At 50.5% G+C, this 26,648-nt stretch overlaps 1 protein-coding gene across 18 annotated transcripts in view; it reads left to right on the forward strand.

Moving 5' to 3' along the window:
• The window catches only part of RALGPS1 (Ral GEF with PH domain and SH3 binding motif 1), a 307,580-nt gene that overhangs the window by 253,140 nt on the left and 27,792 nt on the right, over nt 1-26,648 (forward strand). For 17 of the 18 annotated variants that reach the window (XM_031014342.3, XM_031014340.3, XM_031014337.3 and 14 more), the window contains 2 exons: nt 5,898-5,965; nt 26,289-26,415. In XM_031014342.3, the coding sequence (XP_030870202.1) occupies nt 5,898-5,965; nt 26,289-26,415 (195 nt within the window). The remainder of the gene's footprint in view (nt 1-5,897; nt 5,966-26,288; nt 26,416-26,648) is intronic. The other variant, XR_008668562.2, reaches the window with a different exon arrangement.

Raw genomic sequence — 26,648 nt, forward strand, 5'->3', positions numbered from 1 at the left:
CTTAGTGCTCAGGTCCCTGCAAGTGGCCTAGCCCTTGTTGGGACCAGTGAGTAGCCACCTGCAGGGCTTATCAGAGTCCACGGCAGTAGCGCCCAGGCCCCAGCACACACAAGCACACGCGTGCAGTGTGATCTTTGACCTCACAGCCCCGCAGTGGTGATGTCTGAACAGCTCTCATACCCATCTCTGCCCCATCCTCATTGGCCCCCCAGTTCAGAGTAAGGTGTTGTGTTAACTTCTCAGTATGGCTTTCCCACATGGCGTGGATAATATGAACTTGGACCCCACAGCTGTGAATGGCACAGGCGTGGTGCTCTGGTTCTCACAAGTGACTCCCCCACCCACAGTGCTGGGTGGCAAGGCAGCTTCTAGCCATATCTCCAGACTAGCAAACAGAGTTCTCCAAGAGCCTGTTTCATGGATGAGACAGTTCCTTATAACTCTCAGCTCTCTGCAGTATTCAAGGCCCTACCTCCTTCCCCGTAGAGCCCCTGTGGAGTAGACCCAGTTCTCATAACAAACCCATGGGCCCTTTGGCCTCGTCTTCCACTAACCCTGCTGAGGCTTTCAGTTCTTTCTTCATTTGTGGCATCTGGGAATTTATCCAGCATTTCTATGTATTTGGAGGGAAAAGAAGGATTTTTTTCGTGTTAACCCTGTCTGCCATACTGCTTGGCAAGTCCTCTTGGCCCATTTTCAGCTTGATTGAGACTAACTAAGAACCTCAGTACTTTTTCATATGACCTGGTATTAAGGCAAGTCCCAGCCATCTTGTAATCAATCATTTACCTCTTAAATGTCAACTTCACATTCACAGATGGTCCCCAACTTAGGATGGTTCAACTTAACGATCTTTCAACTTTACAGTGGTGCGAAAGCAACGCACATTCAGTAGAAACTGTACTTTGAGTACCCATACAGCCATTCTGTTTTTCATTTTCAGCATGGTATTTAATAAATGCCATGAGATATTCAACACTTTCTTATAAAATAGGCTTTGTGTTAGACGATTTTGTAAGCTCTTGTAAGTGTTCTGGGCACATTTAAGGTATGCTAGGCTAAGCTATGGTGTTCGGTAGGTTAAATGTATTAAATGCATTTTTGACTTGTAATATTTTCAACTTATGATGGGTTTATTGGGATGTATCCCTGTCCTAAGTTGAGGAGCATCTGTATTCTTTTAAATCTTATCTTATGATGGCTTCCAATATGCCATGATTCCTTGGAATCTTGTTATTCCAGTATATTTTTTATGTCTCCCAGTTTTGTGTCTGTGAATTTAATTAGCCAGACTGCATGGTCTTCATCTAAGTTCGTGAAAACTGTAGAGAACTGTAGCCACAGAGACAACCCCCACGTTACCCACAATTCACTCACCAGGAAAGACCCTAAGGGGAACGGATGTTCAAGCAGTGTCCCACCTGGTCAGCTTTACAGGAGTGGTCTGCAGCCGTGGCTGTGAACCAGAGTCACCTGGGAAACTCTAACCATCCAGATGTCTGGGGTGGGGCCTGAAAAATCTGTATTTTTTCAAAGCTCCCTAGGTGGTGCTAATGATCTTTTGCAACGTAGACATAATGCTTTTAGTTGTTTTATATAATAATTTGTTAAACTATAATAAGAAATGGTGATCTGTTACCCAATAGTAACAACAATAGATGAAAGCCAGAGATTACCATTAAAATTATGCTTACCACAAATCAAGCTCATTTTATTTATTTACGAAGCATTGGCTGTTCCTAAAAAGAGTGCCCTGGAGTACAAAATTATTCCCACTTAGTTTCTGGGATAATATTTTCCATTTATGCACCAGTATTGTGATAAAGGAGACAATGGTTTTTCATTAACACTAATATGCTTTAGACAGAAAAATGGCCTATAAATACTTCTGACCATGAGATAATCTTTGGACAAACTGCAAATCATGAGTAATTACTCCTACTTTGAAGGAGTAACGCCTCAGCACCTGATGCTAAACAACAGTCAGCCTAGCTCTTTGTTGTGGTCAAAGTGGACAAACCCAGGGAGGAGGGCTGCATTCTCACCCCTGGCCCTCAGACCATCGAGGGAGTTCCTCCTCGGAGGTCCTGGCCCCAAGGGGCAAGAGATGGGCAGAGCCTGTGATTCTGCTTGAGGACCCACACTCCATGGCCCAACTGACATCTGGAGGCTGGCTCCTCACCCACAAGGATGCAATGGCTTACTTATTACCTTGGTGGCATTGCATTGCTGACATTCTCCCCCATCTGCTCTGGAGATGTTATGCCAAGAGGTCCAACCAGTGCTTTATTCCCCACAGCCTTTATTCTATTTTATTTTATTTAAGAAAAATTACCCAATTTCCCATTGCCTAGAAAGCATGACCATTAGCATTAAGTGAACATACTTTTGGACATTTTTCTATGCATAGAAAATGTATATATATGTAGGGAAGGATGGATAGATGGATGGATAGAAGGATAGAATATTAAAATTGGATTCTACTACACTGGCTATTTTTAATTTAAAATACTAACTTTAATTTCATTTTAATTTAACTAGAAAAAAACTTTCATGTGAAAAAAAATGCTGCTCTTTAAATATTTATTTACCAAAGGAGAGATTATTTTCCAAAAGAGCCTTCTAAAATTAATAAAAGAGGGCCGGGCACAGTGGCTCATGCCTGTTCACGCCTGTAAGCCCAGCACTTTGGAAGGCCAAGGAGGGCGGATCACCTGAAGTCAGGAGTTCAAGACCAGCCTGACCAACATGGTGAGCCCCGTCTCTACTAAAAATACAAAAATTAGTCTGGTGTGGTGGCGCACGCCTGTAGTCCTAGCTACTCGGGAGGCTGAGGCAAGAGAATCACTTGAACCTGGGAGGCAGAGGTTGCAGTGAGCTGAGATTGCGCCACTGCACTCCAGCCTCAGCCTAGGTGACAGTGAGACTCCATCTCAAAAATAATAATAATAATAAAAGAGATCAGGAAAAACATTAGGAGGCTTGAGTCAATAAGTTTTATTTTAACTAGGTTTCCATTGTGAACAGTGTCAGCCAACTCTGGTTATGAAAGATGAGAATATTAGCCCTCTCCCCTTCCTTAACCTCCACTTCACCAGCTTCCAACTTTTTGTTAGTTGTGTTATTATTACCACATAGTCCAAGTCTATAACATAAGCATGTTCAGGAATCATAATTCTTACGGTTTAGTATTTTTAAACAGATTCAGTTTTTACCACCTGTTGTTTCTCCATAGTTTCTCCATTCCTGGAGTCTTTATTTTAATCAGTCCCTTAATTTAGCTGCATTTCATCAGGAAGCAGGACCCCCTACCTACTGCTCCACCAGAAAAATAAAAGTTCTCACAGGGCCCGCGTGCCCTGCATTCCCTCAGAGAAATGTCTGCATTGGACTAGACCTGGCCTTGCTGGCTGCCCTCCTTTGCTTCTCTCCCTCAGCACTGCAGGCCGTGTGCCGTTGTCTCTGGGCTTTGGGTGTTGCTGTAGAGAATGAGCCCGTCTGATTTTTTTCTTCCTCTTGTTAAGGGTCCTGTCTGCCTGGTAGGTGAAGAATTCCTTAAAGTTCAAAAGCTTCATAAGAGAATGCCTCAGAGTAGAGGGTTCTGTACCAGATTTCCACAGACCATGGTGTCGTCATCTTTCTTCATGGCAGAAGAATTCCTTTTGTTTATATCTTTGAGTACTTCTGTGCCATTTCGTGGCTTCTCTCTTCCAGGGATTCCAGGAATCCGTCCGTGTTGGATGCTCTCTGCCCGTCATAGCCATTCGCTTCTTGCTAACAGCGGCAACCTCCATCTTGTTCATCAGCTGTAACTGGGATTGTCTATTTCTGCTTAGGTATTCATTCAGCACTCTCTTATTTCAATCCTGGATTTGTTCCCCCTAGGTCTTCAATCTCCTTTTTTCTTCTCATTCCTTTGTTTTAGCATCTCATTTTTCGGGTTTTGTTTTACTTGTGTTTGTAATAAGTTGTTCCACTGCTCTAAGCACTTGAGGGGATTTCGTCTGCTCCTGGGGCTGCCTTCTCGGTTGGGCCATTGGGCAATGCTCGCCTGTTCTCTTTCCTTCTTTTGCAAGAGGATGTTGGCTGTATTGCCATACCATTTCTTTTCTTCTGGCTCCCATTTGAGAGGCTCTGTCTGGATGTTCCATGGCTGTGATCTGAGGGTGGGAGAGATGTCTGGCCTTCCTCCCATGTGTGTGAGGGGGGAACCCCTTACTGCTAGCTGGGAGGTCCAGGGGTTTTAGTCTTTCTCCTCTTCTGTAGCCCGTGGGAGTAGAAGGCTCAGGCTCTGTGGAGGCAGTAAGCAAGCAGTCTGTTTCACATATGTGTGTTCTGGCAAAAGGCCTATGTTGGAGTTTCCTTCACCTCGTTGGGGAGCTGTATCCCATTCCAGAAAGAGATACCCTCAGGTTTCACATCATGCCCCGTGGAGCCTTCATTTCCATCAGAGTAGCTGCCGTGCTCTCCACCTAGTTCCTTAGCAGCTGGTGCCATTCAGCAGAGGGAGCGATAAGGACCCCCACTCAGACCCAGTGAGACCTCTCATTGGGCTTGACAGGATCCATGCCATGATGCAACTCTTGGTCCAGTTTCAGAAACCTCTTTTTCTTTCCTTGACTCTAATTCTTTGAAGTTCATGGCTTTAAATTATGCCCCTTCCCTTGTTTAGTTGCACCTGGTGAGTTCTTTTACTTGTAAGCTTTTATAATTTTTTGTTGGTTTTGGGAGGAAAGGGAGAGTCTGGCATCTAGTCTCACTCTGTCATTTTCACCCAGAAGTTCTTATTCGGTGCTTCAAAAAGATATATTGAAGGGCCAGTCCTCATAGCATGTCCGTTGCCTTGTGCCTCTCTAAGGGCATCTGATCATGGGGAGCGCAGTGTAATGATTAAACACTCTGGTTGAGAGGCCACGTGCGGTGGCTCATGCCTGTAATCCCAGCACTTTGGGAGGCCAAAGCGGGCTGGTCACTTGAGCTCAGGAGTTCGAGACCAGCCTGGGCAACACGGTGAAACCCCACCTCTACTAAAAATACAAAAATTAGCCAGGCATGGTGGCACACACCTGTAATCCCACCTACTTGGGAGGCTGAGGCATGAGAATCGCTTGAACCTGGGAGGCAGAGGGTGCAGTGAGCCGAGATCTTGCCACTGCACTGTAGCTTGGGCGACAGAGCGAGACTCTGTCTCAAAAAAGGGGAGGCCGAGGCGGGCAGATCGTAAGGTCAAGAGATTGAGACCATCCTGGCCAACATGGTGAAACCCCGTCTCTACTAAGAATACAAAAATTAGCTGGGGTTGGGGACGCATGCCTGTATTCCCAGCCAGCTACTTGGGAGGCTGAGGCAGGAGAATCACTGCATTCCAGCCTGGCGACAGAGCAAGACTGCATCAAAAGAAAGAAAGAAAGACAGAGAGAGAGAGAGAGAGAGAAAAGAAAGAAATAAAAAGAGAGAGAAAGAAAAGAAAGAGAGAAAGAAAAGAAAGAAAGAAAGAAAAAGAAAGAAAAGAAAGAAAAAACTAACTCTGGTTCAGGGTCACACATTCCTGGGTTTGATCCCCTACTCTGCCACTTGCTAATCCTATGAATTTGGGGAAGCTGCTTAACCTCACCACTCCTCAGTTTCCTCATCTAGAAAATGTACTGGTTCAGAGTGAACACATCTGTGCTCAGTAGAGAGTAGGCCACACTCAACTCCTTTTCACTTTGTCTTTCTTAACCATTGTTTCTTGGCTGTGGAAACCCCCGGAGACCTCAGAGGGAAGTGACTGTGATCTGGAGCAGATCTCACAGTATTCCTGGCTTCTGCGACTATAGTAGCTTTTCCCAGCCCCAAACAGGTTCCTGTGTGGTAAACCAGAGCCCATCTGATCTTATGAAAATCTTTGTTTTCAGACTGTCGCTCAGAATCGAACCAGGAAGCAGCTCTCCAAGACTAGTCTCTTCCAAGGAAGATCTTGCAGGTATCGTAGCTACCTCGAGTGGGAGCAAACCCACTTAATAGCCTAATTGTGGCTGCCAGAGTTGGCCTTGACTGGGGAGGCCAAGGGCAAATCAAGTTTGCAGCTTAGCAGACTCAGCTATCCCTGTTCACAGCCCTCCTGCACCAGCCTGCCCAGGCTCCTGATCATGCGGTACTTTTGTGGTTCCCCTCTGTGCCGGGGCTCCCTGGAAGAGCCTGAGTGTTAGAGCCTGGGCCTGAACAGCCCCAAGAGAGGCAGGATCAGAGCCCCAAGTTGGAAGCACACACAAGGTAGAGAAAGCCCCAGCATCTTCTCCAGGCTCTCCAGACCCTTAGCGGGGCTGCTGCCCAGGCTTGGGTTTATGTGCCCTGGAGGGGTGCGGAGGATGCCCAGGGTATTTGGTGCCACCAGATGCAGGTGGCTCATCAGACTTGTGAAACACACACACATACACTGTCCCCTAGTGATTTGAGCCCAGGCTTTGCAGTCAAGCCCGAGCTCCGCTGTTTCCTGGCTTTGTCACTTTACCTGTAATCTTCAGTGGCCTCATCCACAGAATGAAGATAATATGACGACTTACCTTTTCGGGTTGTTGTGATGCCTGAGTAAGCTCATGCCTGCCTGTAAAGTGCTCTGCTCACACTGACATTGTGAAAGTGCGCTCAGTGTTGGCTGCTTCATCGTTATTATTTAATGGTTACTTTTTACTCATATTCCAACTGACTCTCAGTGACAGGAGCTGATCTCCACTGCTGTCCAGGGAGAGGTCGGGGACATGGGGGGTCAAGGGGAACCCAACAGCACTTCCTCCCCCTGGTTTGCGCTCTAGGTCATACCACCCTGGGTTCTAGGCCACTGCAGTCTTGGACAAGTGACTGAACCCCTTTGGGCCTTTTTTTTTTTTTTTATCCTATAAAATGGGATGATGAAACCTTCTTCCCAGGAACGTTGGAATGTCAAAAACAAAATACTGTTTGGAAGGCACTCGGCTCAGAGTCTGATGTGCCCTGTTTGTAAGGGGGTGGCTGCTACAAGCTGCTACGTGGTGCCACACCTCCCCTAGCCCGTTGACCTGCTCAAGCCACTCTCCCCACTCTCTGGTGCCAGGCCAACCTCTGTAACAGCTCCTGCTGGACACAGGACCACAGAGCCCATAGGGCCAGTGTGGCAGCCTCTCATGAGCCCCACCCAGTAAGGCTCTGCCCTGATTCCCAGGGGGGACTCCGGGCTGCTTGCCTTTTCCAGCCTCTCCTGGCTGCATTGGACAAGCCGGACCCTGCCTCCAGCACCCCTGGGGGCCTCTGGTATCTTAGAGAGACATGCTGGTTGATTCTCGGGGCCTCCGGAAATGCTGTTGTCTGTACCTCAAGACAGTCCTGGCAGAAGCTTGATTTTCACAGGGTTTCCATAAGCCCAGTATTAAAATATCTCTTGCAGTCTTCCAAATCCATTGCCTTCCATATGTGGCAGGTGACCCCCAGCAAGGGTAGCCAGAAGGAAGGCTCCTAGTGCTGGTCTTGTCTCTACTTTGTCATTTCTGCCATTCTAGAACACCTTCCCCCTCGGTCAGCATTGCTCCTTTTAGGTGCGCAGTCACCTACAGCTGACCTGTGGGGGACGAGGAGGGAGCAGGGCAGGGTTCCTATCAGAAGACTGTAGGAGACAGCAGTTGTTTAGAGCTACAGAAGGAATGCTAGCAAAGACTAACCTATTGCATCGGGAGATAGTGCCAGAATTCTGGAGCAAAATGAAAGTGGTGGTCTGTCCTTCCGAGTCCTCTCCAAATTAGTGTGAATAAGAGGCCTGTTTGGCCTTTGCAGCCTCTTCAGTTCAATAGCCTTCACAGGATGAGCCACATCCCTGGACTTCTCTAAATGCCAAGAAGTCTCCATGCCACGCTTGCTGTCCTTCAGACAGCTCTGGAATACTCATCTCCCGGTGCCCCTTCCTGCTGCCTGATTCCATGCTGGAGCCACTGAGCAGGGAGAGGTGGGAGAGCCCAGGATCAGGCACAGGATGGTGTTCGCCTTGGTGTGAGCCAACTCTGCCTTTCCCTAGTGGCTCTGTCCATCCACAGGCCACACCCTAGCCTCACCTCTGCCTGAGAGTAGCAAGGCCTCTGTGAAGTTCTCCTCCCCAGGCCCCTCGCTCGAGCCTTAGACATTCTTCCCCTTGTTTTTGTGGTCTGCTCCTGCTCATCCTGTTGGGCTCAGGGTGGCCTTTATTTCAGCTCTTGGCTTCTTTATGGCACTCACCATAACTTGTCATTATTCTCTGTCTGGTCGCTGGGCCCGACTCATTCCTCGTTGGAACTTTAGCACCTGGCATTATGCCTGCCCTTTGTAGATGCTCAATTTTCGTAGGGTTTTTGGAGGAGAGGGATGGATGGGTGAGTGGGTGGGTGGGTGGATAGATAGGTGGATGAAGAGCCAGGCTGCAGCTGTGGGTGGGCCCCTGGTATACACTAGCCCAAGTGTGGAGGAGATCCTGTTGCTGCAGCCTCACGACTGAGCCTCAGAGGGCTCTCCTCCTCCCTGGTGCCTCCACCCTTCACCTCCAGCCCAAGCCCTCATCTGCCAGCCTGGCTCTCCCTAGCACCAGCCATTCAACACGCCTGCATGCTGCTTCCTGCCAGGGCGATGGCGACAGAGGCTTCCTCTTCCCCTCCAGGCATCTATGTGACCCAGCTGGTCCCTGCATTTCACCACCATCTGCCCCACTATCTCCTCCCTGAGGAAGAGCCCAGGGCCCTGCCTCAGCCTCAGCCTCAGCCCTAGCCCCCAGCCCAGGTCTGCGCTGAGCAACACTGGCTCCCCCTGCTAGGGTTAGGGAGAAGAACAGGAGGTTGCAGACCTGGAGCCAGGCTTAGAAAACTAAAAGTGCTAATTGGGGGTCTCAAGAATGGGGTCACTCACTGGGCCCTGGGGCAGGAAAGGAGGCACTGCATTTCCTGGCCTCCTTTGACCCCTCACTGTCCTGGAAGTCAGCTGGGCAGCCAGGAGCCAGCCCTGGCCCAGCCTCCTCAGGTACAGCCTCCTTTCCCACAATCCACCCACACCTCTACTTGGCTCTGTTGTTTATTAGCCATGTGAGACCAGAAACCAGCAAGCCAGCCAACCTCCAGCATCAGAGCCCTGGCAGGGGACAGAATGGACCCCAGATGGTTCACATGAAGAGACTTTAATGAACAGAACCAATAAAGCATGGCGAGGCACCCATGGGCCGGCCCAGGGTCCTGGGGAGGGTGGAGCCCTAGGCTAAAGGGCATGCGGAAGAAGTGTTACCAACCCCAGGGATGGCTGAGTTCTGGAGGATGATTGGCTGTGCAGGGTCTGTGGGCAGGGAGGGGGAAGCAGGAGGGAGCAGAGAAAAATCCCTGGCCTCCCTCTCCTCCAGCCCTCAGTCTGCCGCCAGAACCTTTCATTGGCCAAATCCAATAGAAAGCTGGGGGCAAGGGGTCCAGGAGATGCATCTCAGGGGTCAGCCTCCCCCGACCAGAAGTGGCAAGTGGGCAGGGCAAAAAATGCAACTGAATTGTGTGAACAGACTACTCAGCATACTGCCAAGCCTCAGTGTCTCTATCTGTAAAGTGGGCATAAAATCTTGCTCCTTCACAGGGTAGTGTTGTTATTAGCACAGTGTGCAACATAGAACACACGTGTTAGGTGGAACTTGATCATGGTGATGTGATTATCATAATTGTCATATTGTGATTCTGCCTCCATCATTGCCTCAGCCTGCAGCTTTTAGCTAAACATCACTGCCTCGGGGAAGCCTTCTCCCCACTATCACCCCCACCCCTGATCAGGTCAGGCCGTGTAACAGCCAGGCTCTGGCAAACTGGGGGACAAATCCACCCTCTGTTTTCATATGGGCACAGCCACCCCTCTTTGGTTGACATATTGCCTGTGGCTATTTTCATGCAGCAGTGGCAGAGTTGAGTGCTTGGGACAAAGACCCTGTGGCCTGCAGAGCGTGAACTGTTTACTATCTGGCTTTTACAGGCACATGCTGGCCCTGGCTCCTTCCTGCAACTGGCCCTCATGCCCCTCCATGGCACTTCCTTCTGCAGTGATGGCACAGTTAGTTGTGTGCTTATTTGCCCATGTCTGTCTGCTCCGCCAGACTGAAAGCCCCTTGAGGAAGGGCCCAGTCTAGAATTCCTAGAGCCCAGGACAGAAATCCCTCCATCAGCCACCACTCTTCAAGCTCCTTACAGGGTCCTGTAGGCACCTGGTCCTCAGAGGCAGCTCCAGAGTGGGCTGACTGCTGACTCGGCACAGCCTTGGGAGAAGTGCTGATGCCGGCAGTTTTCCACAGCAGAGCAAGCCCCAGCTCATAGGAGTGTTTTCCACCAATTTTCCAACTCCCTGGCTTCAGCCCTGGAAGCAGGATGTGAAGGTTTTCATTGATCACTAGAGGGTCGAGGAGTGCCTGGAAGGTTTCAGACACACTCGGGGGTCCCAGCTTCCCACTAGCAGCCTCAGAAGACAGAGAGTGGGTACTGCTGCAGCTGTGGGGTGGCCTGGGGTCCTGGGGAGGGTGGGGCCAGAGGGGCAGCTCCAGGGAGGCCTTTCTGGACCTGGCAGCCAGACTGAGCTGCGTGGCAGGAGCCTGACCAGACTCAGGGACAGGAATGTGCCTCTTGCAGTCCCAGGAATGGGAGGAACGCAGGCTTCCCCGGCTCCTCAGGAGGGGGTTTAGGCTTCAGCTCGGTGCCCTTTCCAGTAGGCACATCCCCCACACCTGCAAAGGAGAGGCCCTAAGACATGTTCATTCATTCATTCACCCAAGACTTCCAGGCCAAGGACTTGCTGTGAGCCAGGTGCCCAGCAAGAGAAGGCAAGAACCTTCCCCCCAAAGCTCACATTTTAGTCGGGGAAACAGGCAGCAAAAGCTGCCAGGGGCAAGGATGGGTACACTGAGGAGCTGAAAGGAGGCAGTGGGAGCAAGACCAATGTGCCGGGTGGTCTCTCTGGCCCTCTTCTAGGCAGCGCCCACGCCTCTACCCCTCTACCCAGCCCACCTGCCCTCGCATTGACAGTGGCCCAGGTCTCGCCCTTTGAGGCCTTGATTCACGTCCAAAGTGGTCTGTGGGCTGAGGCTGCCCTTTGTCTCTGGGATGGTCCCTGTTGCCCACAGAGAGCTGGCCCCCACTTTCCACCCCTGCAGAATGACTTCACAGGCAGTTCTACACCAACAAATAGGCTGTGAGAAAGGAAATGGAGAAACCTTCTCAGTTTCTGTGTCTGTGGAGAAAAAAAGGCCAAGAATGCCACGTTTTCCATTTTCCCTCCACATGTAATGTTTAGTTTCTATAAATGAACTAATATTTTCCTGGAGAGAAAAAAATCATAAAGAACGTTGACCCCCAGAGAGGGCAAGTAATGTTTGTGTGTACTTTGGAACTGGTGAAGACATTTCCAGATTTTGTTAGCCCCGCCTCCACGTGGCTTTACCAACTGACAGGTTTTCTCAGATTCCTGGGCAGCACCGCGAGTCCAGGAAAATCTTCAGCCTTGCCCTCTGGTTTCTGTGCTCACACTGTGAGGACTGCTCTCTGACACACCTGCGTGTCTCCCTATTGTATTGCCTGGTGGTAGAAACCACCTCTGGAGTCAGGCAGAGCTCAGTTCAGAGCCTGGCTCCAGCAGTTCTTAGCTGTAGGCCCTTGGGTCATTGGTTTGATCCCCCTGAGTCTGTTTTCCTATTGGAGAAATAGGAATAGGAATCTTCATACAGACATACTTCACAGGGTCTCTGGGGAAGTCCCCTTAGTCCAGCCCCTGGCATACACTCACCTCTTGAGAGTGTTAGCTCGTGGCCTCCCAGGCGGGCTCTGGTGCCGTCCAGACATCGGGGAGTTGGTAGGGGGACAGAGGGAGCTCCTGCTGAGGCACTCACCAGCATACCAGTACTGCTGTCACTCACGAGCCACCCCAGAACCTAAGGGCATGAAACAACCATTTTATTACATGCATAGACTCTGTCGGTCAGGAAGCTGAACAGGGCTCTGGCTGGAGCTGGAGTCACCTGGAGCCATCTTCACTCACATGCTCAGTGCTTGCTGCCAGATGGGGCTTGGGCTACAAGCGGGGGGCACAGAACACTTACCTGTGGCCCCCCACTGTGGCCTGGGCCTCCTGACAGCATGGCAGCCTCAGTATTGCAGCCTCCTGCAGGGCAGCTGGCTTTCACCCAGAGCAAATGGCTAAGGAGAGCAGGGTAGAACCTGCATCACAGAGCCCTTATGAGCCAGCCTCAGAAGTCACGCAGCCTTACTGCTGCCACACTCTGCTGCTCAGGGCAGTCACGAAAGCCTGCAGGTCCAAGGAGAGGGACGTAGACCCTACCACTGAATGGGAGCAGCATCAAAGACTTTGTGGACAGGTTTTAAAGCCAGCACCTCAGCTGTTCCACAGGAGGGAAACAGAGGCTCCAAGAGTTACGTAATACCAGTCGTAGCAGCTAAGCTGCTTTGAGCCTGTACTCTCTGCCAAGCACCATCGTAAGTGCTTGTCATGTGCTCACTCAGTGACCCTGACACAGACACCGTGAGGTGGGGCCAATGTCATCCCCATTCTATAGGTGAAGATGCAGGTGCTCGCGCAGCCTCATGCATTGAGGAAGTGGCAGAACCAGTTGCCAAGCCCAAGGCTCTGGACAGCCTCTGGGGCTCTGTCCCCACAGCTCCATATATCCGTATAGTGCAAGTAGGTATTACATTGGCATGTCCTTGACTTTCCTACAGTCACTTTTGAGTCACACATTGTCCCCAGTTGGTCCTCAGAAGGCAACTTCCATGTAAGAATCAGAACTCCAAACCTGATCTAACATTAACTCTAATCTCCTTGTCACAACCTAGTTGGGGTGCTTCAGGCCTGGCTGCTTGTGGCAAGAGAGGAGGAGTGTTTGGCCCTTCTCCCTCCCTAGGCCTTTCTCCATCTCTTTGGCCTGTGGCAACTGGGGGAGAGGATACAGTCGTAATTGGAGCATAGGGTCATATGAGCCACATCAGGCAAGGAGTTGGCCAGAGGTAGTTTGAGTCTTGCCTCTTCTGCTTGACCTTGATGTCAAGGCTGCTGAGATGGGAGACTCAAGACAAAGGAGATGTGAAATCCCAGAGTAATGGGCCACAGCTGGCCTCCTATCCCTGGAGCTCCTCAAGGAGGGCCCCTCCCACCCATCCATTCTGAAAATATAAACGGGCAGCGAGAGTGTTTCCCCTGCAGATCTCATGTTTAGGGGGCCAGGCATGGTGGTTCATGCCTGTAATCCGGAACTTTGAGAGGTTGAGGCAGGCAGATGGCTTGAGCCCAGAGTAGAGTTTGAGACCGGCCTGAGCAATATGGCAAAACCCCATCTGTTTAAAAAAAAAAAAAAAAAAAATTAGCAAGGCATGGTAACTTGTACCTTAGCTTCCTGAGGCCCTCACTGGAAGCAGATGCTGGCAGCATAATTCCTTACAGCCTGTAGAACTATGAGCCAGTTAAACCTACCTACCTACCTACCTTCCTTCCTGCCTTCCTTCCTTCCTGCCTTCCTTCCTGACTTCCTTCCTTCCTTCTTTCCTTCCTTCCTTCCTTCCTCCCTCCCTTCCTTCCTCCCTTCCTCCCTTCCTCCCTTCCTTTTTTTTTTTTTTTTTTTTTTTTTTGACAGAGTCTCGCTCCGTCACCCAGGCTGGAGTGCAGTGATGTGATCTCGGCTCACTGCAGCCTCTGTCTCCTGAGTTCAAGTGATTCTCCTGCCTCAGCCTCCCAAGTAGCTGGGATTACAGTCACCCACCACCATGCCCAGCAAATTTTTGTATTTTTAGTAGAGATGGGTTTCACTATGTTGGCCAGGCTGCTCTTGAACTCCTGACCTCAGGTGATCTGCCCACCTTGGCCTCCCAAAGTCCTGGGATTACAGGCGTGAGTCACCACGCCCAGCCTAAACATCTTTTCTTTATAAATTATCCAGCCTCAGGTATCCCTTTATAGTAATGCAAATGTACTAATACAGAAAATACCCCACTCCTAGTACCTATTTTCTGTGTTAGGCCATTCTTGCATCACCATAAATAAATACCTGAGGCTGAGTAATTTATTTTAAAAAGAGGTTTAATTGGCTCCCAGTTCTGCAAGCTTTACAAGCATGGCACCAACATCTGCTTGGCTTCTGGTGAGGGCCTCAAGAAGCTTACAGAAGGTGAAGGATGAACAAGCATGTTACATGGTGAGAGCAGAAGCAAGAGATTCAGGGGTGAGGAGAGGCGAGTTCCCAGACTTTTAAACAACCAGACCTCACATGAACTGAGTGAGAACTCACTTATCACCAAGAGGATGGTGCTAAACCATTCATGAAGGATCTGCCCCCCGATCCAGTCACCTCCCACCAGGCCTTGCCTCCAACACTGGAAATCACATTTCAACATGAGATTTGGAGGGGGCAAACCATTTCACAGGGCCTTCTAGCTGGCAGCCGATATCGCTGATGCTTCTTCTCCCAGGCACTTTCGTGGGTATTTCAGAGATTCCACAAGTCCCTTGACCCAGGCAGATGCAAATCTATTTTGGGGACCCCTGCAGCCCCTTCCATGCCCCCCCACAAAGTCTGGTGCCCACTGCCAGCTTCCTGATGTTTGGGTCCCCTCCAGCCCTCAACTCTGCCAGCTTTCCTCACATGGGCCACCTCGGTCCAGAGGAGGCCATACCTGTCCTCATTCTAACAGACCTGTGAGCACAACAGACCTGCCTGTGGCCACCGCTGTCTTCTGGCACAGCCGTTTGGCCTCGTCAGGCCTGAGTAAGGCACAGCAGCTCCCCTGGGTCTCCTGACTGCTAGAGACATAGTTCAACCTCTGCAGGGGGTCTGTGGAGACTCCGCCTAACTATGTGTGAGTAGAAAAAGAGAACAGCCGAGGCAAGCTGTAGGCCCTCTCTCCATGTGCTCCTCTCTTTGGAAACATACTCTCTCTGCCCGTTTATATTTTCGGAATGGATGGGTGGGAGGGGCCCTCCATGAGGAGCTCAGGGATAGGAGGCCAGTTGTGGCCCATTACTCTGGGATTTCACATCTCCTTTGTTCTTGAGTCTCCCATCTCAGCAGCCTGTCACGTCAAGGTCAAGCAGAAGAGGCGAGACTCAAACCCACCTCTGGCCAACTCCCTGCCTGGATGTGGCCCAGCTCCTCACGAGTACCAGCGGCTCCCCCAGCATCTGCTGCTCCGCGCTCCCCGTGGCCTAGGAATCTGCCCTAGGATGGGTGATTGGATGCCATTTGCAGAAAGAAATGATCAAGGTCAACCAGGTGCAGTGGGTCTCACCTGTAATCCCAGCACTTTGGGAAGCCGAAGCAGGAGGATCACTTGAGCCCAGGAATTCAAGACCAGCCTGGGCAACATGGCAAAACCCCATCTCTACAAAAGTATATAAATTATCTGGGCATGGTGGCGCGTGCCTACAGCCCCAGCTCCTCAGGGCTTAGGCGAGATCGCTTGATCCCAGGAGGCGGAGGCTACAGTAAGCCATGATCACGCCACCGCCCTCCAGCTTGGGTGACAGAGCAAGACCTTGTCTCAAGAAAAAAAAAAAAGGAAATGAACCAGGCCCTCTAAATGATGTGTGAGACAGCTCTTGGCTGACAGCGAGAACTCGTGAGAGCTGCATGTATGAGAAACAATGTATGTGAATGTGAAAATGACCAGCTCCCAGGCTCCACTGTGAAACCTGGCCAGAGAAGGGTTTCAACACAGACTTTCTGTGCAGAGGGGCCCCAGTGTCCTGGAGAGCCACAGGGTCTGGCAGACCTGGAGAGGGCCTGAGTCCTTGGGAACCGGATTCTCAGCCTGGGCAGGAGAAACACTGAGGACACTGAGCCCCCTTCACATTAGGTGAAAGTCACCGTGTGCACCAGAGGCTCAGAGTGGTACCTGCAAGAGCACCCGGTTGCACAGTTGTCAAGCCCCCTCCTCCAGTGAGAAAACGCAGGCTCCAAAGAATGAGACTGGACTGTGAGCTCCCAGCTCAGCGTGGGGCAGAGGCTGGACTGGAACCCAAGTCTTGTGACTCCAAGCTGAGTAGTTTCCCCTCTGCCACAGCTGCCTCCCATTAATTTCTGATGTGTGATACTTGGAAAGTGCCCCTGTGAGCGGCAGCAGGGCTGCCAGGCTGCTTAAATAGGGCAGTGCTGTCCCAGGCAGGCCACTTGGATGCTGCCGGAAATCCGTGGGAACGAGGCTTCCCGTCCCAAACACATGTCTTCCTCAGCAGCCATGAGCACTATGCCCATCTACCCAGTGGCCTCCAGATATCAATCCCAAAATGAACTTCTCATCGTGTCCCCAGAACCTGACAGTACCAGGGATACCACTCCACCGACGGTCACCCCAAGTCCCCCTCCCTCCATACCCCCAGCCTGTGGTGTCAAGTCTTGGCCACATCCAGTTGCTCTCCAACCAAAGCACACTTTCTAGGGTACACATCTGAATGCATCAGTGCCCCTTCCTAAAAATCTCTACACCTTCCCCTCGTTGAACTCCAGGCTTCTTCAAAGGCCTTGCTCTCTGTCACCCCGAGTCTGCACATGCTGTTCTGTCTGCATCCATCACTGTTCCTGCTGGAGCTCTTGCACCCACCTGGACATCAGGCCCTCCAGGGGTCCCCTCTGTGTTCTCACGTGCACCGTGCTCAGGGCTGTCCCGTTCACTGGCTGCTCAACTGGGCAAGTTCCTGAACTCTTCCCTTGTCAGGTTCTACATGCTAAAAGTGAGATAGCAACAGTACTTGTATGGCAGTGTTAATGTGAGGCTTAAATAAGATCAGGTGTACAAAGCATTTATCACAGTTCCTGGCACCTTGTAGATGCTCAGTAAATGTTAGCTGCTGTCATTATTACCATCATTATTGTTGTAGTTATACTACTGGTGTAGTTGTTGCCTTTACCGTATTTATTATTATTATTCTCATGTAAAAGTAGATGTCTCTCCTGGTGTAATTACCTGGCTACTTCTCTCTCCCACACTTGACTGGAAACTCATCTTTCTAATCCAGTGTAGTATCTCCAGCTCCTGCCCCCGAGGTCAGGACTCAGGAAAAGTTTGTCACGTGAAGGAGGGAGGGATGCTATATGGCTTACTCCTCACAGGGAGGCTGTCAGTCAGGGTCACCATTCCTGTTTTGCAGATGTAGAATTCAGGTTCAGAGGTGTGAGGTGACTTGCTCAAGGTCACTCAGCCTGCAAATGGCAGACACAGGTGGTGGACCAGGCCTGTCTGCCTTCAGATCCTGAGTCTTTGGCATCACTGTTCATCATCCTGTCCACTCCAAGGCTGTTGTTAGGAGGCTCTGGGCTCATTTCTCTTCCAATCAATGAGAGGTCTGTTGGGCAGCCTGTTGCTTTCTTGAAAGAAGTGTAATGAAAACCAGATTTTTTTTCAACATGATATCTCGTTCCCCACAGAGACTGTCAGTTCTCATATGTTCCAATAAAACTGCTAAAGAAACAGCCACTTAAAGAGCTTTAAAGATTATTCATGGAAAAATTATGCTGAGGAAAAATGGAGCAATCCTCTGAGATAGTCAAGCCACATGGTCAGTTTTTCCAGCTGTCCGTGCCATATCGGGGCTGGCAGCAGGAACTGCACTCTGCTCAGCCAGCCCAGAGCCCTGGTGTATTATGACCACCCACACCCTTGCCCCTGCTGCGGGACATGGAGAAACAAACTTGCCAGCCACCCAGCTCACAAGCGGTCCCAGAAGACACGTGTCCCTGGTGCTGTCACGTGGTGGCCACCCCAGGCTTGGCAGGGCAGGAACATGAGGCCTTTCAGTAGCAGAGGGTGTCACTTACTGGCAGAGAGGCCCCCCATCCCTGGGGCCCAGTTGAATGGGAATTCTTCTGCTTCCGCGTCAGACCCAGGCTGTTGGTCAACAATGCAGAAGAGGGGAGGAGCTGAGACCCAGAGCAGGGAGAGCAGCATCAGCTTTGAAACGGTGCCCAGGGAGGCTGCAGGCTTTTCTGCTGGGCCCCCCACCCTTCCTCCAGTTGGGTCAAGGGGCATCTGAGGCCAGGCGTGCCTCCCAGGGCCATCCACAGCCGAAAGAAGAGGTGGCAGATCCAGGCCTAGTCCTGGAGGGAGAGTCAAGAATTGAATGGAAGAGACCAAGGGCAAGTCCAGTGGGTTTGGGAGAGACTGGGCATGGGAATCGGAGCTAGAGGCAGGAAGCACATGGAGACAGACAGGAAAAGGAGTCAGGCAGGAGTGAGCAGGAAGGGCCGAAGAAGTTACCAGAAGAGACTTGGAGCCCCCGCGTCTCACTGCACCCCTCCAGCTGTGTGACTGCAGAGTGCCTCTGAGCCTTCCTTTAAAATGGCGATGATAAAAGTTACTAACCTCATAGGCGTCAAAGAACAGGACTTGCAAGTGTTTACTCAAGTCTGGCACACAGTGCATTAATAGATGCTAGTTCCCATCACCTTCCTTTCCTCAAGGGTAGTAACTGGGTCTTACCCACTACAGACTTCCTGGAGGAAATGTCTCCTGTTTACTAGATCACTTCAGATATGGCCACCGTGTTCCTCCTTCCTCATGTTCTGACCAGCGCCTGACCTCTGAACAGCTAGCCTTCCTCCCCAGCCACCACAAGAGTGCTGCACACCTGGCATCAAGTCCTGCCTCCAGCGTGCAGTAGCTCTGTAAGCCCCACTTTCTGATCTGTAAAATGGGGCAACTAAGAGTTTCCACCTCAAGTCTCGTGGCACAGGTACAGAGCATAGCGCCGGGCGCATTACATTAGATTATAATTATCATCATTATTATTACTACCACAACACCAGGTAGCCTTGGGTTCCACTCCAAACCGCAAGGGAGGAGCAATGCAATTTGACCTTTAGAAAACACTTTTCTGAGTCAGGGTGGGAGCCAGAGTGACTCAGGCAGTGAGACTGTAATCCCTCGCGCACGGCTGCTGATAAACAAGGCGAGATCCACCCTCTACATGGATTCGTTTCTTGAGCAATATGTGCAAAACCAAAACAAAGCAGGATGGTTTTCATTCTTCGTTTTCCTTTCTGGAACAACTGCACGAGATGTTTCCTTCGGAACAGAGCCTGCCTGTATTGCAGCGCTTTGAGCAGAGTTTCTTCCCCCGGGGTGCACAGCAGAATCACCTGGAGAGCTTTGGCTCCAGGTCTGCAATGCCCAGACCCACCTGTGGCCCACAGAATCAACCTCCAGGGGTGGCCCAAGAAACTCCGTTTTTAACACTCTCTCCAGATGGTTCTGATACATTCTTTGGTTAAGAATTAGAGCCTTTTTTTTTTTTTTTTAAGACGGAGTCTCACTCTGTTGCCCAGGCTGGAGTGCAGTGGCGCGATCTCGGCTCACTGCAACCTCCGCCTCCTGGGTTCAAGTGATTCTCCTGCCTCAGCCTCCTGAGTAGCTGGGACTATAGGTGCCTGCTACCACACCCGGCTAATTTTTTGTATTTTTGTAGTAGAGACAGGGTTTCACCATATTGGCCGGGCTGGTCTCAAACTCCTGACCTCGTGATCCGCCTGAGCCTCAAAGAAGCTGATGACCACATGGAACCCCTTGCGGAGAAAATGCACAGATACAAAAGCTTAGCTGCACTTTCAGTCCTCTATACACCTCTCCTGGGTTTGTGAAGTCTAAGCCACAAACCTTTCCTTTAGAGTCATGCCTCTCCAGTTCCATTATGGTGGATTGGTCTGTCAGATCCTGTTCTTGAGATGCCATCTGAAAGCAGGAACTGGGGCCTTGGAGAGCCTCTCCTCTCTCCTGCCACCAGGCTGGTTTATCTAGGCAGCTGCGCCAAGAGGCAGTGTCAGGTAGTGGGGTCTCTTTGTTAAGGTTCTTTGAACTGCAGCAACAAAGACAGACTGGCTGACTTCAACCAAAAGAGGACCCATTGGGCTGGTTGCAGTGGCTCATGCCTGCAATTCCAGCACTTTGAGAGCCTGAGATCGGTGGATCACTTTAGGCCAGGAGCTTGAGACCAGCCTGGCCAACATGGTCGCAAAACCCCATCTCTACTAAAGACTAAGAAACCCCGTCTCTACTAAAAATACAAAAAAAAAAAAAAAAATTAGCCAGGCATTGTGGCGTATGCCTATAATCCCAGCTGCTTGGGAGGTTAAGGCATGAGAATTACCTGAATGCAGGAGGTGGAGGTTGCAGTGAGCCAAGATGGCACCACTGCACTCCAGCCTGGGCGACAGAGCAAGACTGTCTCAAAAAAAAACAAAAACAAAAAACCCCATTGGCTCACAGAATCCAGGGAGGGCTGAACAGCCAGGCCAGGGACACACTGGGTGTCAGGAACAGCTGAAACAGAACTCTCTTCCACCTTGCTTTGTGGCCTCACTCAGTGAGGTTACTTTCTTTTTCTGTCACCACAGATCAGATTCCCTCACCACAAGCAGGGAAACATGGCCATCCTTAGTATCTAGGTTTTATTTCTCATTCATCAAACAGAGATTTCCTCAAATGCTTTCTAGGCTCAAATCCAAAAGTCCTGGGGAGTGTATCCACTCATAGACCCATCAGCTGGGGCCAGAGGCGAGGCTGCTTTGGACTGGCATTGCCTCCCCTGTCTCCATCAGTGGGAGGAGAACGTGCTTCCTGAGAAGGTGCTGGGCAGGTGATCCCAGGTGTCTGCTCCATGCACCCACAAGGCCTAGACTTGAACCTAACCCTGTCGCCAGCCAGGTCCTGGACGCATGCTTGGTGCCTACCCACTGAGCTTCTACTACTCTACTTGCAAGTTGAAGATAATAATACAGACCTCAGAGGAGTGCTGTGTGGATTAAATGTGAAGGCACTACAGGGTCAAGGCAGACACAAATGACACACTCAAGTCGGGTGGTTGGAGGAGAGTTTCAGAATGGGGCTATTTACAAAGATGTGGGCAGAGTGTGGGGACCCCAAAGGACAGCTCAGTACCCCAGGGTTAGAAATAGACTGCCACCTCTCAGGAGTGACCCCACAGGCAGAGAGCCAGAGGAGGCAGCTCCCCATCACCCTAACCCAGCGAGGGGCCAGAGCGGGCCAGGGAGCCTACTGACCTAGCCCCATATGCAGCCCCCTGGTCCATGGCACAGGGTGGAGAAGGGTGGAGGACAGATCTGGAGGGGCAGATGGAGATTCCAGCACAGCACCTGGCACAGAGTAGGTGGCCACTATTTTTAAAGTAGTCTCACTTTAAATAATGAAATAGTTAATGCATAGAGGATACCCATTGTCCTCACTATCCGTATTTAATAGCAGTTAACATTTTGCCAGGTTCACCGCATATTTCTTTAAGTATTAATACTACACACGGAGGGAAGGCCTCTCACCCCCATCCTGCCTCATTTCCCTTTCCTCCCTACAGTTACTGCTGTGCTGATTTACATTATTCTTGTGCAGGTTTTGCGTTTTACTGCATATATACTTGTGTGTAAACATATATACTGTTGTTTTGTATGTTTGTAAAAATTTGAGTGGCATAATGCCATAAACATTCTTTTGCAACTTACTCTCTCCACTTAACATAAGTTTTGGGTTTTGTTTGTTCGTTTGTTTTTTGAGACAGGGTCTCAGTTGCCCAGGCTGGAGTGCAGTGGCATGATATCAGCTTACCACAGCTTCCACCTCCTGGGTTCAAGCAGTCCTCCCACCTCAGCCTCCTGAGTAGCTGGGACTGCAGGTGCACACCACCGTACTGGACTAGGTTTTGTATTTTTTTTTAGAGACGGGGTTTCACTGTGTTGCCCAGGCTGAAACATAAGTTTTTATGATTTATCTATATTGATACCTGTAGATGCAGTTTCTTGTCTTTGTAGAATTTGTTGTAAATAAACCACAGCTCATTTATCTATTTCCCTACTGATTGGCATGTAGCTTGTTTCTGCTTTTTTGCAGTGAGGCACAATGCTACCTTGAGCATCCTTGTGTATGTGGCTCCTCGTGTATATATGCAAGAGTTTCTCTAGAGTAAAAACCTCCATTAGAATCACCAGGTATAAAAGGCAGGGCATCTTTCTTTATTCAGCACTGCTCATTGCTTTCCAAATATTTCACCTTCATATAAGCCCCAAACTACAGTTCCTGTTCCTCCCCCTCTGCCAATGCAATACATTGTCAGGCTAAATTTTTTATTTTTTTACCATCTGTTGTGATAAAAAGATATCTCCTTTTACTCTCATTTGCATTTCCATTATTACCAGTGGGGTTAAGCGTCTTTCCTTATTGTTACTGGCCATTTGGAGACTCTGTTCCTTGAATTTGCCTTTCATATCTTTTGCTTGTTCTCTCTGTGTGGTTTGTCCTTTCTTACAGATATTTGAAGTTCTCTGTGTATCTGAAAGCTAATCCTGTGTTGGTTTAGGGGTGACACATACCTTCTCCCAGACTGTGATTGGCCTTTTAACACTGATTTTGATGTCGTTTTTGGTCGGTTGTTTTGGTACAGACATTTAAATGTTGTCAAATTTATTCATCTTTTCCTTTAGGATTTGTGTTTTTTCTTTCTTCCCTTTCCCCAAGATTATAATGATTGTCTCCTATTTTTTTCCCAGTAGTTTTGCTTTTCACATTTGTGACATTAATCCACTTGCTTAACATAAGGCAGGACTCTAATTTTGTCTTTTTCCACATGGAACCCAGTGGTTTTGCCCCTCATCCTGAAAAGTTCCTCCTTTCCCCACTGACTGGTAATGCCGCCACCATCAGGAAGCAGGTCGGGCTCTCACTTTGTATTCACTGAACTGTGTGTGCATCCATGCCCAATACCACACTCTTTGAATACTACTGCTTTAGGTTTTGTTCTGCCATCCAGTAGGGCAAGTCTTGCACTGTTTTTCTTCAGAATAGTCTTGGCTACTCTGTCTTTTTTCTTTTCCATCAGGTTTTTTGTGGTTTTTTTTTGTTGTTGTTTGTTTTTTTTTTGAGATGGAGTCTCACTCTGTCACCCAGGCTGGAGTGCAGTGGCACGATCTCAGCTCACTGCAAGCTCTGCCTCCCAGGTTCACGCCATTCTCCCACCTCAGCCTCCCGAGTAGCTGGGACTACAGGCACCTGGCACCACACCCGGCTAATTTTTTGTATTTTTAGTAGAGACGGGGTTTCACCATGTCGGCCAGGATGGTCTTGATCTCCTGACCTTGTGATCTGCCCACCTCGGCCTCTCAGAGTGCTGGGAGTACAGGCGTGAGCCACGGCGCCCGGCCTCCATTGGGATTTTAAGATAGGCTTAAATGGCCAGGTCAGGAAGAACTTTGAACACCATGTCATGGATGATTTCAAGCAAGGCGGTGACATGGTTAGCTTCACGTTTTTCAAATACTTGTGAAGCTGTGCTTGGATTAGATTTTAGAAGATCAGACTGGAGGCAGGAAGACAATAAAATGTGGGGGCCCAGACCAGTCAGTGACAAGAGAGGTGGGCAGGGAGGGGCTGTGCAGAGTCTGGAGGCCATGATGACTGTGCAGCAAGTGAGGAGGGAAAGGGAGGAGAGAAGAGGCAAGTTGCCGTGTGGCAGGAGCCGAGGGTGGGCTCCCATTCCAGGCCAGGTGACTGGGCAACCCACAATGCCTCCAGCCAAGGCTGGAAACAGGAGAAGGAGTTGCAGGCTTAGCCTTAGCTGTGCTGCACTTGGTGCAGCTTAGGAAAGGGCAGATGGAGGGATGGTGCCAAGAGGTGGATATATGGGTCTCAGGCTCAGAAACGAGGTCTGGGCCAGGCCTGGTGGCACCCTCCTGTGGTCCCAGCTACTCAAGAGGCTGAGCTGAGAGGGTTGCTTGAGCTGGTGAGCTGGGGAGGTCGAGGCTGCAGCGAGCCATCGTAGCATCACTGCGCTCCATCCTGGGTGACAGGGCCAGACCCTGTGTCAAAAAAAAAAAGAAAAGAAAAGAGGACTGTAGTCAAGATTTAAGAGTCATCAGCTATCCGATCAAATAAAAAACAGGAGCCAAAGAGGGAGGCCTGTGTGGACAACTCCAGCATGAGGGGTGTTAGAGGAAGAGGAGGAGCTCACGGAGGAGATGGTGACAGTGATTGAAGAGGCACAGGGAGAAGCAGGAGAGTGTGGCATAGTGCCCGCCAAGGAAGGAGGGCATTTTGAGAAGGAGTGACCCCGAGCACCAGGTGCCAAGGGCTCTGGGAGGAGGCTGACGAGCCTTCATTGATTTGGCAAGAAGGAGGTCAGTGGATGTGTCATTAGGTACAGAAGTCAGAGCTGAGTGACTGGAGGAGCACAGACCTCCATTTGCTGGGAAAAGATCCAGTGAAGGACCTTGGCTTACAGGGAAAGAGAGACTAGAGCTTGCCTGTAGGCTGGGGGAAGGAGCCAGAGAGAGAAGGGGAAAGTGAGGCAGTGAATTATCAGAGGAGACGGGTAGGACCTGAGAGAAGAGAAGGGCCCCGGCCTGGTGGGAAGGCCAGTGTGAATGGAGGTGTGCATGGCCACTGCAAGGGTGGCTGTGAGAGAGATCCCACCTGACAACCAGTGTTGTCACTGAAGTAAAGAGTGGCAGCATTTGAAAGGGTTGGGGTCTTGGAGTTGCCCAGGGGCACTGAGGAAAGAAGTGACATTTTGGAATGTTATTGAGAATAAGAAAGTTGGCTAAGGCTTAATAAAGGGATTGGTGGGGGCAGATGAAGGAGAAGGTGCCTGTGCAGAGTGGGGTTGGGAAGGAGGGGGGACAGCAGAGAAGACAACTCCTGGGAAGTGAGCACTCAGCCGGCACAGGAGCTCAGAACTGGAGGTGATGCAAGTGCCCTTGCCTCCTGAATCTGCCAAAATGCCATATGGGCCAGCCTTCCCACAGTATACGGGCTGGGGGTGTGGGTCATTATTTTGGACATGAAGATGACCCAAGCAGGCTGGAGGACATGGGAACCTGTAGGCCACTGGTGGGTCTGTAGGGCCTCGTGTTGGAGGAGCTGGAGGTCTGGGTGGGCTTGGGCTTTATGGGTCCCCACAAGAAAGTTCTCCAGCCATGGCCAGGCAGCCACCCCCTTGATCTGCTCTGCATTTGATGTTCTCTCTAGGAAGCAGCTGAGCCCCTTTGTAGAGTCACTGGTTCCCACCCCCAGTGCCTGGCCCAGATAGCCAGAGCTAGGCGAGCCTCTGGAGTCACCTCCCTTAAAGACCTCCCTTCCCAAGCCACAGAAACTAAAGAGTGCCACAGTGGCCAGGGTCACATTCCTCCAGACATGGCTGAAGACATGGCCAGCATGAAGGATTTGGCCTCAGTCTCTGTGTATTGTGCACAGTGAGGTTTGTGCCCCTAACTCCCTGGCTCTGGTGACCTGTTAGCCCCATGACTGGGTTGAGAAGGACATGGTAATAATTACCATAATAAATTAAGTATGAGGGCTAACTGTGAAAGTCTGCGTACATTACCTCATGGACTTCTTCTGACCACCTGCAAGGTGAGTTGAATTATTCCCACTTTTCAGATGAGGAAACTGCGGCTCAAGGGATATGTTCAGTAACCTATCCATGGTCCCAGGTAGCAAATGAAAGACCTAAGATCTGAACCCTATCTGTCTAGCTGTGCTCTTGCCCCTTTTTGTTTAATGAGTACATAGAGACCAGAAAGTGGCTGTGTAAGAGCTCAGGGGTAAGGGAATGGACTTGGTGTTAGAAGACACACTTTTTTTTGGGGGGGGGGGGGGATGGAGTCTCACTCTGTTGCCCAGGCTGGAGTGCAGTGGCACAATCTTGGCTCACTGCAACCTCCACCCCCTGGGTTCAAGCTATTCTTCTGCCTCAGCCTCCCGAGTAGCTGGGATTACAGGCATGCCCCACCACACCCGGTGGATTTTTGTATTTTTAGTAGAGATGGGGTTTCACCATGTTGGCCAGGCTGGTTTTGAACACCTGACCTCAGGTGATCCACCTGCCTCGGCCTCCCAAATTGCTGGGATTACAGGTGTGAGCCACCACACCCAGCCTAGAAGACATACTTTGAAGTCTCACCTCTGTCGTTCACCAGCTGGGTGTCCTTAGATAAGTCATGCCATGGTGAAGCAGGGCCAAGACTATCCCCATGTCCATCCATGGTGCCCTCCCTTTGGCCAGGACAGCAGGACATTGACCATCCTGAGAGTTGGTTGTCAGCCTTGGGAGTCAATTACTATATGGAGAGTGAAGGATCAATATCAAATGAGTAGGAAGCTACAGAGCTCATATGAACCTTGCCCCACCTGTGACAGCTGGGCCAGTTGCTGTACTTCAAACCCGTGGCCCACCTCCACACCTCAACCCAGCCTGTGCAGCCCCTCACCCTCCCATCATAACCCCCGTTGTTGCTCTCTCTGCTCTGTTTGCAGGTCCCTCTGCTGGCTCCGGTTCTGCGAGGTTCAGCCGGAGGCCCACCTGTCCTGACACATCTGTTGCTGGCAGCCTCCCCACACCTCCAGTCCCCAGACACAGGAAGAGCCACAGCCTAGGCAACAAGTGGGTGACTGAGCAAGCCCTCCCCCCGGGCTTCAGACCGTCCTGCACATGGGCCTGGGCACAGTGCAGGGAAACACTTGCTGGCTGGGTCCCTCCCCTGCCCTGTTCTGGGAGTTGCTGATGAGAGCTCTTGGAATCCTGGCCAGTGCGCTTTCCTGAGGCTGGTGTGAGCTTGGGAGGAGCTGAGGGGCACTGTGGCAGCACTGACTCCACACCACCGACAGGTGTCTCAG

The sequence above is a fragment of the Gorilla gorilla genome, chromosome 13 (assembly GCF_029281585.2).
Source record: "Gorilla gorilla gorilla isolate KB3781 chromosome 13, NHGRI_mGorGor1-v2.1_pri, whole genome shotgun sequence".
NCBI classification, from domain to species: Eukaryota; Metazoa; Chordata; class Mammalia; order Primates; family Hominidae; genus Gorilla; species Gorilla gorilla.